This window comes from Acanthopagrus latus, chromosome 16 (assembly GCF_904848185.1).
Source record: "Acanthopagrus latus isolate v.2019 chromosome 16, fAcaLat1.1, whole genome shotgun sequence".
Lineage (NCBI taxonomy): Eukaryota > Metazoa > Chordata > Actinopteri > Spariformes > Sparidae > Acanthopagrus > Acanthopagrus latus.
Genome location: NC_051054.1, coordinates 25,226,712 through 25,242,927, shown reverse-complemented (window position 1 = coordinate 25,242,927; position 16,216 = coordinate 25,226,712). Strand labels below are relative to the sequence as shown.

The window sequence follows — 16,216 nt, the reverse complement described above, 5'->3', positions numbered from 1 at the left end:
ACAACATCATTGGTAAATTCATACGACTCCTGTAAAAAACACTGTTAGGAAAAACTGATACAGTTAGCAAACTTGCAATTAATTACTAGTTTAGTATAGAAAGTCTTTTTGTCAGTGATTTGTCTACAGTCAAACATATAATGTACATTTTGAACCAAATAATGAATAAATATTAACTTGGGTTCAAAGAAGTTGTTAGACAATTTAGGATAGACACTTGTTTTCTTTTTTCCAAGAGTGAGATGACAGGATTGATATAAATCTCATGTCTGTGTCTCAAATATAGAACTACAGTCCAGCTGGGAGACAAGTAGTATTTCTGGAATTTGGAGAGAGGAAGTCTAGTGGTTTCTACCTGCTCCCAGTCTATATGCTAAGTTGAATGTGTCTTTTGTTCTCTATATTTAAGGCTTGTCTACAGGGCAGACAAGCCTCTGACAGCCCAGACACACATTCTTTTTTCTAATTGATCTAACTGTCTATATGAATAACAGCTTGCTCTTTACCCATAATACACACCAACTGCAACCTATTTAGCACAACACTAACTGCGACTATTTTCATTTGTTCTTAATAACATAATCTTACTGTTGGGTTACTAGATCAAAACAACCCTTATGTTGGGTGGTTTCCTACAGATTCGTACTGGGTAAAATAAACCCAGTATTGCATCAGTGCTGTGTTGACCCAACGGCTTTTCTAAGGTATTGCACACACTACATGGGCTGTAGACACTGTGTGACACTAACCACATAGACATAAGGTTTGTACTGATTTTCCCAAAATGAATAATTGATTTCCCAGGATTCTGAACTATTCTTTAAAATTGACCAGCTAGGAAAATCTGCAAATCTTTGTGAGCAAACAATTAACTTAACATTTTTCCTGAAAAGTTATTTCCAGGACATTTCCAAAGATATTATTAAGATATTACCCAAAGTGTCACCCACTATGTTTTATTTGGACTATTTTCATGGCAAAAACACCAAATATTTGAAATACCATCCAGATGATAGTCATACTGTATGTCATCCAAAGCTAAATTGCATTTTTTCAAAGAAGCATTACTTCACATTTAACACAAAGATTTGACACAATAACGATTGGCAAATATGTGTGTCACTTACCCCAACTGTCTCTTTCTCCATTATACTTGTGATTTGGTCCTGGCTGAGTCCTTTGGGCAGCCATACTGAGGCGCTCCCGACCAGCCGGTCAATAGAATTCAGCAATGGAGGTGAGGATGGTGACATGACAAGTAGGGGGGACAATCTTGGAGATAATGGAGGAGGAAGAGAATGTGAAGTAAAGGAGGGAGTAAGATCAGAGGAGACATTTAACTGCAGAGAGGGCTGGGGAGAAGGAGAGACTAGAGTAGGGGAGAGTGGTGGGGGAAGAGATGGGGGAGGAGGGTTGGAGGAGAAAGAGAGAGGCACCGAAGGGGGATCGGTGGAGAGAGACAGGGGAGGTTTGGAGACAGGAGGGAAAGGAGGACAAGAAGGGAGGTGGGAGGGTTTCACCATAGAGGTTGGTGGTTTGGGTCGACATGGCCGGGCTGGAGGGAGGGATGAGGGCAAGGAGGGTGGACAGAGGATAGGGGATGGAGGAATGGAGTCAATAGAGGGGACGGCTGGAGGGTCAAGTTCTCCTGCCAGAGTGGTCTTGTGGCTGTCAAGGGGAAAAAGAGTTAATGGTCAGCAATGTAAATAACAGGCAGAGGATTTGTTTATATCTTCAGTTTGCATCCGAACTCATGCATCTGGTCACCAGGACTTTTTTGTGACACGAAATGTGTTTTTATAACACTGAATAATTGAAACCATTGTTGAGAAGAAGCAGTCATTATGTTGAGTAAGGAATCTGCTTGCACAACAATCTATGGCACTACACAGATAGACAATCTGCTGTTTCACGGTCTCAATATGAGCTCAATATAAGCTGTAAGGATACTGTGGGTGTTATTCTATACGTTTTCTTACTGTCATCTATTTCCATGAAAAAATGAGAACCAACATGTTAACCCAAATTTGCAACACTTCCCAATGTCCCTACTCTGTCTCCAACTCTCAGCAAAAGCAAGTGCTTCAAAGCAACACAATGTGTTGGCATTTTGTGCAATTTGACAACTCCCGACAGTCTCTGAGTGCAAAAACACTGTTGTTAATACAAATCCCAGGTCCTTAACAACTTGTCAGACGCCATGTACGCAACCAGTCAAAAGTTTGGACACACCTTCTCATTCAGTGTTTTTTCTTTATTTTTTTTTTATTATTTTCTGCATTGTAGATCAATACTGAAAACACCCAGACTATGAAGGAACACATGTGGAATTATGCAGTAAACAAAACAATTAAAAAAACAAAAACAAAATATGTTTTATATTTCTTGCATTCGCTCAATCAGATCAGAGCCTCACGAAGCAGACTGAGGGAATGCCAAGAGTGTGCAAAACTATCATCATCAAGGCAAAAGGTGGCTACTTTGAAGAATATAAAATATAAATCATATTCTGGTTTGTTTAACACTGTTGTTTACTAGATAAGTCCATGTGTGTTCTTTCTTAGTTTGGATGTCTTTAGAGTTGATCAACAACATAGAAAATAATAACAAGAAAGAAAAACCATGAATGAGAAGATGATAGAAAATAATAACAAGAAAGAAAAACCATGAATGAGAAGGTGTGTACAAACCTTTGACTGTCAGTGTAGGTGCTAACTACAAACAAAACTCAATGTTTCATAACAATGTTATGTCTTTAAAACTTATATCTTGAAGTATGTATGATCTAACACCTTCGCTGAAGCTACACTGTGCAGAAACAAGCCATAGGTGGGTGGAGTGGCTGTGACAGAGACACCATTCAGCCCATTACAAGACACTGTACCATCAAAATGATTTGAAGCTGTTTATTTTAAGGCAAAACAGTTACATAATGTCACTTTAAAGCAGCATTAAATGATTGTTTTGTCCCCTTTAGAGCAGAAAGCATTGAACCTAGAGTTTGTAATTCCTGTCTGTGCAGTCATTGTACATGACTGTCTTCCACTGGGCTAGACTCGAGCTATTAGCAAGCTAGTTACATAAGAATGGTATACATACAGTTTTTTGTTTTTTTGTTTGTTTAATCATTTCACTGCCGTCTTGCCTATATCCTGCTGGGACTCCCGACTGGGCTACTTGGGGCCGTGTGGGGGCCCCCCTTGCTTACCCCCCTGATGCCCCGGTCTGGCCTCACCCCTCATTGTAATGTTAATATCATCGCAATATAAATTATTAATTACAATTCCAACAAATAGTCTTATAGTCATTGTCATGATACATTATGTTATGTTTACATTTATGTGTATATATGTATATCTGTTATACTACATGATCTTTTATATTTTTATTGTTTTAGGTTACTATATATATTATACTGTGGTATATTACATCATGCTATATTATAGTATAATGTCTTGTATTGCCCTATATTATCTTATCTTATCTCACATTATCTAGTCACATTATATTAGGTTAAATTATATTGCACTATACTATATTAATATATGCCATATCGTGTTGCAGATTATTATTATTTATTTATTTTTTCTCTTTTTTTCCTCTTCCTTCTCTCTCATATTTATACTTTTTACTTTATTTACTTGATTACTTTTATTGTATCATCTATCTATGCCGTATTATATGTGTATAAAATACCAAACTATCTGCCTCTCATCCACATGCACACGCGCACACCCACATACACTCGCACGCCTATACTACCAATATACATATCACTTTACGTTGTTTTCGGTTGTTATCTGTTCTGTATGTGCATTGTCTGTACTTGTAGTCCACATGGTGTGATGTATTTATCCCTCATGTCACCTTGACTGTCACTTAATTTCAGCAATGAAAAAAAAAAAAAAAACACTACTACAGAGGGCACGCAGCAGGCGTGTCTCAATGTAGCGGTAAATCTGACTTTCACTATGGTTGGTTTTGTCTCTGTTATGTCTCACTCTGTGTTATAGATTTTCTCTGTCTTATTTTGTTGTATTTACCTTTCCTTTCGTTTCATACCCCTCTCCCTGTCTTTGTGGGTTCGTCCTCCATCATGATTGTCTTCTCCCGCTCTGATTACTTCACCTGTTCCCCCTGTGTGTGTGTGTATAAATATATGGGGCTCCATTTGTGCAAAAAATGTCGCCATGAGCACTATGTCTACTGAACTAAGAGAAGACATGTATCCATGTCCATACTTCTCAAAATATATAAGTATATACTTTTTATAAAAGTACTATTTAAACAATAATACCAATAAAGATTAGTGAGAGTGATGTTGTTCTTGTTCTTGTTTGTAAACAAGATGCCCCTTGACTATTATTTTACAGCATTACTGTATTGTAACAGTTAAATAAATTCTGATCACTCTCACTAATCTTTATTGGTATTATTGTTTAAATAGTATTTTTATATAAAGTATATACTTCTATATTTTGAGTTTTATTCAGATTGTTCTTGTTAGTGGGCTATGATGCATGAAAAATAAATTAGTGTTAGGGGACAATATTTAAGTGGTACAGAGCTCTGCCGACTGCAAAGGGTAAGCCGGGAAAGGGGCGCCTGGTGCCACCGCGTTATCCAGGCATAACGATTTTGTCAGACGCCACGTAGTAACGCCACGTAGTAACGCCACGTAGTAACGCCACGTAGTAATGACACGTAGTAACGTCGTGAAAACATTGTCAAACAACATTTGTAACAACATTGCCAAACAACACATCAAGATGACACACCATAACACACATCATAACAACACTTTGTCAAATGACACATCATGATGTGTACTTAGCGCTCTGTACTTAGCGTTCCAGTCTTTGTTCCTAGTGTTTGAGTATTCCTGGTTATTGACTTCTACCTGTTTTTAGCCTCAACCTTGTCTCTGCCTGACCACTGCCGGATTGTTTGCCCTCACTGACCGACCTCCTGTGTACGGAACCTGATCTTAGTAAAGACATTTACTTTGCCTAACTCTGTGTCGAGTCGTGCTTGTAAGTCCAGTTGTGATAGTGCCTCAGTTTAAAACACACAGTAATGATAATAATGGATTGGATTTGTATGGCACTTTTCTAGACACTCAAAGTGCTCTTACAGGGTTCCATTCATTCACACTGGTGGTGGTAAACTACTGGTGTAGCCACAGCTGACCTGGGGCAGACTGACAGAAGCGTGGCTGCCAATCAGCGCCTACGGCCCCTCCGACCACCACCTCAAACATACAGTAGTCATACACATTGACATGAGGCAAGGTGGGTGAAGTCTTTTGCCCAAGGACACAACGACCATGACACAATTTGGCAGGGCAGGCATCCAACCGCCAACCCTCCGAACATAGGCCAACCTACTCTACCACCTGAGCCATGGTCGCCCCATAGTAATGACTTCCAGCTGTTTATCCAGCTGTTAGTGGAGTTTTGAGTAGCTGGTTGAATAAACAACTGCAAAGTAGTCAAAGAGAGAAGTTGTTCATTTCCTATTTTTCCACAATTACATCACTGTGGACGCCTCCACAGACATCTCTACAAACATGTCGACTAACGCCATCTCCCTTAAGCTGCCCGACTTCTGGGAATCGTCTGCCTCAGCCTGGTTTGCCCAAACAGAAGCACAGTTTGCACTCCGGGAGATTACCGTGGATGCCACGAAATACTATTTTGTGGTGTTGGCACTGGGAAATTCAACAGCCACGAGAGTGGCGAGTTTTCTCACAAACCCACCTGAGGAGGAGAAATACAAAACATTCAAAACTCACCTGTTGATAGCTTTCAAGCTTTCCGCCAAAAAACGAACTGGCCAGCTTTTCCCCATCCGAGGGCTCGGGGACAACAAGCTGTCTGAACTCATGGACAGGATGCTGGATCTCATGGGAGCATACAAGCTTGATTTCCTCTTCATCCAACTCTTTCCGCGGCAGCTACCTGCTTAGGTACAAGCAGCGCTGGCCAACACTGCCATTACAGACTGCTCTGGCTGAGGAGGCTGATAAATTCTTCATCGCACGACAGCAACATGGTGCGGCCACGCCATTTCCTATCCAGTCTTTCTCGGCAGTGGCAGGACAGTGACTCTCCCACGGCTGCGACCCACTGGACTGTGTTTTTACCATGCAAAGTTCGGTCCCAAAGCCAAGCGGTGCTGATCCCCTTGCAGTTTTGACGGGGTGGGAAACGCAAGGGCCAGCGGTCAGTAGTGGCCATGAGTGCTGGCCGCTGCTATTTTTCAAAGACAGCATCTCCGGTCGGGGGTTGGCATGCTGCAATGGCAGCTGCAAATGGCAGCCCCATCCACACTTATGGCATGAGATATGTGAGGTTGTGCTTTGATGGATTGATGGATTGGCTGGGACTTTGTCACGGTCAAGGTAACTTTCCCCATCCTGGGCGTGGATTTCCTTTGCACCTGTGGCCTGTTGGTGAATGTCAAAAACTGCCAGTTGATCAATGCTGACACCTTCTATTCATATCCATGTACCCTTGTTGGAATAAGTTCCATCAGACTGTCTAGCATGCTTTCAGCCACGAACGATTTTCAGTTTCCAGACCTCACACAGCCCACTTTCTCATCTTCTGCTACTAAGCACGGAGTAGAGCATCACATTGCCACCACCGGCCCACCAGTTTACACTCAGGCTCGATGCCTCAATCCAACCAATCTGACCGTTGCAAGGGCAGAGTTTTTGCGCATGCCATTCGGCCTAAAGAATGTAGCACAAACTTTCCAGCGTCTAATGGACTCAGTGCTGCAGGACCTGCCTTTCATCTTTGTCTACCTTGATATCCTCATCGCCAGCACATCCAGAGCGGAACACATGTCCTATCTCAGGACCCTCTTTGAACGACTCAACCAGCATGGACTGATCATCAACCCAGCCAAGTGCCAGTTTGGGTTGTCCACCATCGACCACCAAAGATGGGGCTGTCCCCCTCCCATTGAAGGTGGATGCCATCGTGAACTTTCCACGCCCACTCACAGTCAGGTCCCTGCAGGAGTTTCTTGGCATGGTGAACTTTTACCACTGCTTCATCCCTAAAGCTGCCCAACCTTTACGACGATCTGAAAAACAAAGCCCCAAGACACACTGTGGACTGGTCCGAGGAGAGAGATACGGCCTTTGGGGAGGTGAAGAATGCTTTGGCTAACTCAACACTGCTGGCACACCCAACACCCAACGCTCCCATCGCCATCACCACAAGCGCTTCAGATTATGCAGTGGGCACAGTACATGAGCAGTGGGTGAATGGCGCTTGGCAGCCACTCGCGTTCTTCAGCCGGCAGCTACACCCCAATGAACAGAAGTACAGCACTTTTGACCGCAAACTCCTCGAACTCTACCTTGCCATCCAACACTTTCGTTTCCGACTGCAGGCACGGCAGTTCACAGCATTTGTGGACCACAAACCACTGACATTCCCCATGGCCAAAGTGACTGAGCCTTGGTCCGCAGCAGAGTTTACAACAGATATACAGCATGTTGCTGGAAAACAACCTGGTCGTGGACTACCTCTCCAGGGCCATTGCAAGAACCGTCCATCTGGGGACTAACTACACCCGCATGGCAGCAGACCAAGCCACTGATCCAGACATGCAGGCTTTCAGGACAGCAATCACTGGGTTGCAATGGAAGGATGTAGCTTTTGATGAAGCCAACACCTCACTCCTGTGCAATGTTTCCACAGGTCAACCATGGCCCATCGTCCTCGTCGGGTGGAAATGGCAAGTTTTCGAGGCTGTGCATGGCCTCTCTCACCCAGGCAGGAAACCTTCAAAGAAGACTTTCAGACCTCATCTGCGGAACTGGTCTATGGACAACCTCTTCGGGTCTCTGGGGATTTCATGCCCAACACCACAGCCCCTTGGTTGGCGATGCATCAACTGACCTTGCTCCTAGACAATGCCAAAGCCTGCACACCCATCCCTACCTCACAACACGGTTTCCCTCAGTGTCACATCCCCACTTGCCTGCAGGCAGCTAAGTATATTTTCATCTGCCATGACTGTCCCAAAGCCAAGCTTTACATACACATATATACACACATACACATATATACATATATACACATATACACATATATACACATATACACATATATATACATACATACATACATACACACACACACACGTGTGTGTGAATTTTCCCTATACAACGTACACTTGAACTGTTATAGATTTTTTAAGGTGAGCCTTGTTTTAGATATTTTATTTCCCTTTTTCTCTGGCCCTCGTTCACTGCAGTACAAAGCTGAGCGTCTGGGCTGGACCAGCTCTCTACTTCTCCAAACTGATCGGTGATTACGGTAGAGAGCAGACCGACTATAGATATGTACTTTATATAACCCCACTTCAAAAAACACAAACTATCCCTATAAAGAGACCCTCAAAATACTGGACACGAAGGATTTACAGATAGAAAGAGCCCACTGAGCATTAGCACCGCAGCCCCAAACAGGTGCCCAACCCAGGTCCATCCTCGTTAAATTCCTCAGTTGCAGAGTGAAAGAAGAAGTGTTTACGCTAGCATGGCAAAAGAAAGGGTTCAGTTGGTGAAATTGCGAAATCAACCTCGACCATGACTACACTCCGTACATCTTGGCCAGGTGAAGGGAATATGCAGAGACATGGAGGGCTCTGAAAGAGAAAGACATAAAGTTCCAGACCTTGTACCCAGCATGGCTGAGAGTCTTCCATGAGGATGGAACAAAAAACTACAACATGGTGATGGAGGCAGCGTCGGACCTGGCGGACAGAGGATTGCCTGTAAAAGTTATTGCATGGCCGGCGTCTCTTCTTGAGAGGATCCAGCAGGGGTCATGGCAGCCAGCGAGGGGTCAGTGCACGATGCTGGCCGGTGGAGTACTGGGATACAAAGAAAAGCTGCAAGTATTCAGATGTGATCAAAGAGAGGATAGTGGCTAATTTGAAGTGTGAAACCACACGTGGATTATGTTGACTCCAGAGCAGGTAAAAGCTGAAAACTATGATGAAGCTATAATCAAGACGAAACAACTTAAATTACCCTGTATTGGGGTTGAGAAACTAATGAGGGTTTTTTTTCTGTTCATGGCTGTTAAGACAGCAGAGGGCCCTATAACCCAGTTGCGGAAGAAAGGTTATCCCTCAGAGTCCAGGATGGTGAGTCAAAGAGCCTCACATTTGGAAGTATGGGCAAACTATATGATGTTCCTGGTTTGGCATAACCACTGTTCTTGTTCTGTTTCGTATTACTTTTATTTTGATATGATATTTTTTATATAATGGGGAAGAGTGAAAATTTCACTTCATCTATGATAATATGCAAAGTGGACTTGTGAAAATAATTTCTTTTAACGTGAATAGGGTTTGGAATCCAATTAAGAGAAGCAAAATTTTGTCAAAATTGAAAAAAGAAAAAGCACAGATAGCCTTCCTTCAGGAGACTCACATGAGTCAATCAGAACACGCAAAACAGCAAAAACTGGGTTTTAGAAAAGTTTTCTCCTCTTCTTTTAAGTCAGGCCACAAGAGAGGAGTTGCAGTCCTTGTATCAGGTGCACTTGCTTATGAACACACGTCAGAGGTGGTGGATGATGGGGGAAGAATTAATAAGATCTCAGGGAGAATAGAGGGGTCTGTAATTTTACTTTACTGAATGTTTACGCTCCACCGGGAAGTGACTGGTTATTTTATAGACAGGTTTTTGACCTAATGGTTAACTCATCAGTGGGGCGTTAATATGCGGAGGGGACTTTAACATTAGGCTAAACCTGGCACTGGACTCTTCAAGAGCAACTACACAGAATCGGCCTCTAATTAGGAAACTGAAGGAACTGATGGGAGAGTTGGGCATCGTACATGTGTGGAGAGAATTGCACCCTACTATCAAGGATTACACACACTACTCCTTCCCGCATTCAGTTTACTCGAGCTTGGATTACTTTTTTGTCTTCAGCTCTGATAAATTTGGGATTAGAGTCTGTAATATTGCAACAATTGACCAATCAGATCATAGCCCTATCTCTATGACAGTAGCTCTAGAAAGAAAAGGAAAGAAAACTTTATGGACGTTGAATTCGTATATACTCAATGACTCAAAACTACTGGAGAGGTTGAAGGAGGACATCAGAGACTATCTTGACCTTAATGATTCAGAAGTATCACCAGCGATTCTGTGGGACACACTGAAAGCCGTAACGAGGGGAAAAATGATCTCCATTACTTCACATATTAAGAAACTCAAAGGACAAAAAAAAAAAAAGCTGTAAATTTTGCACTATATCATGTAAATATGTATGTAGGTCTATTTCTTCCCTTTTTAATGTTATTGCTTATTTTTGCTATTGTTCCTACTCTTGTAATATGTTTCTGTTTTTGTAATATTCTGTCGCTGCTGTGACAAACAAATTTCCCCGTCTGCGGGACATTGAAGGATTGACAAGTTAACGGATCTACAGATAAAACTCAAAAAGCTGCAATTGGCCAACAGTAATAAAAAAAAAAAAAAAAAATGAATTTCAGGGTACAAGCTTAACATTTCAAAGACACAGGTTATGACTATAAATTTTACTGCACCACAGAGCCTGCAAGACAAATATGAACTCAATTGGGGAGCTGAATCATTAAAATATTTAGGAATAATGCTGATTAAAGACCTTTCAAACCTATCACAAGCAAATTATGGTCCTCTATCCCTGAAGATAAACTCTGACCTCCAACAATGGAATCTTATCCACTTTCTTAGTCTAAGTTCAAGGGTGAGTGCAGTTAAAATGAATATCCTCCCTGGATTGTTATACATTTTTCGCAATTTACCAGTGGAAATAAATGACAACCAATTTAGAGAGTGGAATAAATGGATTTCTAGATTTATCTGGCAAGGAAGGAAGCCTAGAATTCAATTCAGTATTTTGCAATTGAGAAAAGAAAGAGGAGGAATGGCACTTCCCTGTTTAAGAAATTACTTTTTTGCTTCACTGCTAACCCCCTTGCTGTACTGGTGCAACAGTGAGTATAGGGCTAGATGGAAGGAATTAGAATCTGCAGTCAGCCCAAATTTTCCTCTTCAGGCCGTTATTGCTGATAAAGGACTGACAGCTCAAATAGAAGAGAAAAATAACCCTTGGAGAAACCTTGCGTTGAAAATATGGCAAAAGGTGATTCAATTGTGTGAAATCCATAACATGCTCAAGCTTTTTAGATGGTGTGCTTATGACACAGAATTTCTTCCCAACAGGGGAGACAAAAGGTTTGAACCCTGGGTAAGGAAAGGACTTACAACTTACTTTTAATTTACACACAAAAACACAACTCAGAGTTTGCAATATTTACAAGAAACCCATGGACTAGGGAAGTCTGAGTTCTTTAGGATCCTAAGGTCTGCCTTCAGTTCATTCCCATGCAAATCAATTTCTAAGCTGTATGAAACTATCACTCTTGCGAAAAATGAAAACACCCTGTACATTAAAGAGAAATGGGAAAATGAAGCGGGAGTAGAGATTTCAGAGGAGGCCTGGGGGGAAATATGTAGCTTTCAGGGGTCCTCAACTAATTCCATGGAGTGAAGGGAGCATAGATACTTTAGAACCCTACACCGGGAAAAACATATTAAAAGCCCGACGTGTTGGAGACGGTGCGGATCAACGGAAGCAAACCATTCCCACATATTCTGGGAATGCCCTAAAATTACCTCATATTGGAAGGGTATTCACAAAACACTATGTACAGTATTCAAAACTGCCATATCCATGAATATAGAGACACTAGACCTTGGCCACGTTGTGGTTCTGAAACAAAGAGATACAAAGCTGCTGCAGGTCCCCTTGGTAGCAATGCAAAAAAATCAATCACCAGAAAATGGCTAAGTACAACACCACCTACAGTGGAAGATTGGTATGGCATTATTTTAAATAGAATGGGAGAATTGATGGAAAAATTTACTTACTCTTTAAGGACTCAAAAACATGAATTCTAGCAAATTTGGAACAAATGGATTGAATTTATATCCCTAGTGCGAGCAGATTTTGTATGACTTCATTGATGTTTCAAACTCCACTCCTTCTAATGCAGTGAAAAATGTAGAAATGTAAGCTCCCTTCGGTTCTGTTGTATATAGTTTCAGTTTCTTAAAATAAGATTTGAGCATATGTGTGGAAGTCCCACACTTCATGGCTTCATGTGCTCTGTAGAGGCCTTATGTTTATATAGCTGTACATTTATATGTTCATTTATTTATATCCAGATATGTTTGATGGAATGCAGCTGTAAACAGGTGTGCCAAATGACGACTATCTTTGGAACATGAAGCACTGGAAAGAAAGTCTGACTGGTTTCTAAGACCTGAGCTACAACTCATGGGGACTGGACTAAGGCTTCCAGGTTTTTTTTAATTTTATTTTACTTGATTGTTTCATCTACATGTACATATGCACACAGTGGTTGAAAAGAAAAAAATGGAAAAGAGTTATGTAAAACTGAAGAAACTCTGTATGATGAAATGTATTCTTTTCCAAATAAAAATATAATCACACAAAAATTAAATAATAAAAACTGGAAAAATATTCCTTAAATGTACATTTATTTCAGATAAAAAATTAACCACTTGCTAACTATGGACAATCATGCGATTAATCAAGCTTAAATATTTTAATTGATTGGCAGCCTTAATTTACATATATTGCAAATACTTGGATAATAGTCAATGGTGTTGTTCTCCACCAGCTCCTGACAAAGAAATCTGTCTCTTTAGCTGCTACGTTCTCCACTATACTAGCTTGCTGCTTCATGTCATAGATGCATTGCATATTAGACAGGGTCAGGCCATGTTAATGTATAAACTTATTGGAAACAATAGAACATGCATTTGATTAGGCCTATTTTCAGATGAATACACATATGGTGCTCAAGTGAATATTTTTGGCAGGAGGATGATGTATGTGAGCTTATGTTGATGAAGGTCATGGTTATTCTAAGTGCTATATATTGTAGGAAACTTGAAAGTCTAGTGAAACAACTGAAACAAGTCCAGTTGCCTACAATATAGCACTTAGAATTATGTGAGCTTAACTCAAAAGAAGCTACACCTTGTATTTTCACGGTAATGAAGGAACGTGTCACTGGTGCAACAGTTTGGCTAATTGATGTGTTTTATAGTTTATAGACAACCACAGTGTTTCCCACAGAATCCGACTTTAATTGTGGCAGTGGCTTTCCAGTTGGTGTGTCACAGAACATGCACAATTGAGACTTCCATCAACTGAGTCGGCTAACTTTCGGGTTAGTGCTGAGCTAACTTGAATGAGAATAAAGTAATTTTATTGGATGGCTCTACTACACTTTCCAAATTGTATTGGACTGAATTGCTTGAATTCTGACATTAAAACGAGTCATTTGGCAGGTGTTGTGAGGCGTCTATTACCATTTTTCAGATACATCTTTCACGATGTTAGCTTTTAGGAAAAGTCCCCAGTGCATCACATGGCGATGTAATCTCGTGGCTTGGCCACAACAAAAACTGTCTTTAAGACCGGGCACTCTCTGCAGGGGCTTGATCTCGATGATGAGCCAAGCCGTCTTCTTTACAGAGGATTTTACGTCAAGCCAGCAGCATTAAATAGTCCTACTATTCTTCTTTGTTGGTCATACCACAGACTAAAATCCACACTGTATATAACATCATGCTATTCACTGACAGGTGCGCTGAAAATAGAAAATCAATATGCGTCGGCCAATGTGGCAGACCGCCACAGATAAATTAATGTGTGGGAAACAATGAATGGAGATCTATGAAATAATAATAATAATAATAATAATAATAATAATACATGGAATTGCTATATTTTTGGTAGAATCAGTTCATTGCTGGTTTTGTTCCTTTAACAAGATTTAAGATTTATAAGGAAAATGCACAGTATCCTTTTCTTATCCTTTAAATTGTCTGAATGTATATTAGCACAGCCAAATAGCATAGCTTCTTAGCTGGGCTGGTGGCTTTTTTTGTGTCTTGCTTTAAGCCAGCTGTCTAACATCAAGAAAAGGGGAAGGGGGTAATTGTCATCAGAAGACGCTCCTGTTGAGGTGTTAACTTACGTGGACGACCTGGACGTCTCTGTGAGATGGTTGCAGTTCCATCTTTTTAAGTTTTTGTACCACTTTCGCCACAGTATTCTGACTGATAAGTAAATCTTTGCTGATCTTCTTGTAAACTTCACCTTTGTGGTGTAAAGACATTATTTTCTTTCTCAGGTCTTGAGACATTTCTCTTCCATGTGGTGCCATTGCTAACAACATGAAATGAGAAGGGGTTTTCTACACCCTTTTACAGTCAACTGTCTGCTGGACACCTGTGTAAAGAATAATTAGACTCACCTGCGGTTGATTATTGTTAAATTAGACATTTGTAGTCTAAAATTTAGCCTTGCTCCATAGACTTTCGGTGAGGTGTACTCAGTTTTGCACCTAATGTGAATAAAACTGAAAATTTATAAAAAAGTTATATTATTAACCTTACTTTCATGTTATAAGTTAAACAGATATTATATAAAACTTTGTTTTGTCAGCATTTTGGAAATTGTTTTTGTGTTCCTTGAGATATTGCTTAAAATGGTACTTTTCAAAGGGGGTGTATTCATTTACACTGAGCACTGTAGTAATATGCAGAAAACTACAGAAGATTTTAAATGGACCATTTATCTTTTAAAAAGTATTAAAGGGTCAATTCAGCCCCCAAAACAAATCCCAACAACCACAAACCATTTCCTCTTGTGTCTTTTGGTAGTAGCCAACCACTCAGTTTTTATTTTTTGCCCCAATTTAAAGAAATGCAATTAATTTCTGCTTCAAATAAAATACACATAGTGTCTCAGTTCCAGTGACCTTACTGTCACCTGTTTTCATTGGAAGCATCTCTGAAGTAGTCCTTTTAAAAAGTGATGACTGATTTCACAGTAACATGGAAACTATCTGCATGAATACTAAAGTATTACTAAAGTAACTGAGAAATGTGTTTTTCTTTTTCTTTTCTTTTTTTTTTTAGCAGTTGTCTGTAAACCACTTTGCACAGACTTTCTGAAATATAGTGTATTGACTATTTTATTCATAACCATTTACAAAGATTATGGGCTCAATGATTCTGATTAATAGCAGGTTGTAGGTGGGTGAAATATGTCTTTAATGGGGCATTATTTGCATTACATTTACTTTTGATTCAGTATCATTATACTGCAGCATACATTTACTGATGTAAAGGACCTGAATATTTTGTTTGACCTAAGATGACCTTTGAAAGTATGACAATGAAGCAGTACCTGTCCTGGCACTCACTAACTTTTCCACAATAAAATGGACAAAAATGTAATGACAGCCTATAATTTGTTTTTGTGTGAATTTTCAAACCATATTTAAAACCGTAAGGATAAAATGTTGTAAGGCTTAACAAATGCAGCAATAAAGCTTAAACATTCTAAAGCTTTAGATAATGATTAACACATAAAACATAAAAACATTACACTGTACATTCAGTGTTGCCAGTTTGTCATGGTAACTGATACAAAATAAATGTGTTATCACCAAAACATGGTCTAAAGTTTAACGTTGTATGTAGTTATACTATAAAATTCATCTGACATTTAAAGTCTTAGCTGTGTATGTTTAAAATCAAACATGCTCACAAAATCTGTATTCCTGTATGTGATCTATGGCAACTTCCAACCACTCACAATCTACCATTTAAGTTAGATAAACTCTAAAATTCAACATTTCTTCAACAAAACTTAAAATCTGAGGGATCCATTGACCCATTTATTAGTCAGTGAGTCATCGCATCTGTTTTTCCTGCTCTGGCTGCCTTGACTTTAGGACCCCCACCACCACCCATCCCCCCAACCTCCCCGTAACGTTTACAACACCCTCCTGCCTCAGCAGAATACAGCTCATGTACTGTATTTTCACCCAGTCACATTATCACAGACTCTTCAAAAACTCACCCTGTGTCCTTGGAAACGATGCTAGCTTCCATCATATTTCCACAGACTTAGTGTTGGTCTGCTCTGCTCTGCTCTCTTGACTCTTATTTAGCTCCATCAAAAAAAACTCCGCCTTCTCTCTACCCCCCTTTTTCTTCTCCCCACTGATCAGAGCAAGACTGAATAAGGAAAAACGAAAAGGCAAAGGGAAAATATGTTTCTCTGTGTCAGCCCTCCCC

The 16,216-nt window shown here is 40.3% G+C and overlaps 1 protein-coding gene across 1 annotated transcript in view; it reads right to left on the bottom strand.

Annotated features, from left to right (window-relative positions):
* Positions 1-16,216, bottom strand: part of rin3 (Ras and Rab interactor 3) — a 52,277-nt gene extending 36,061 nt beyond the window's left edge. The window contains exons 1-2 of the mRNA XM_037071448.1: positions 15,999-16,216; positions 1,128-1,668 (exon numbers count right to left, since the gene is read on the bottom strand). Of these exons, the coding sequence (XP_036927343.1) occupies positions 1,128-1,668; positions 15,999-16,033 (576 nt within the window). The 5' untranslated portion in view covers positions 16,034-16,216. The remainder of the gene's footprint in view (positions 1-1,127; positions 1,669-15,998) is intronic.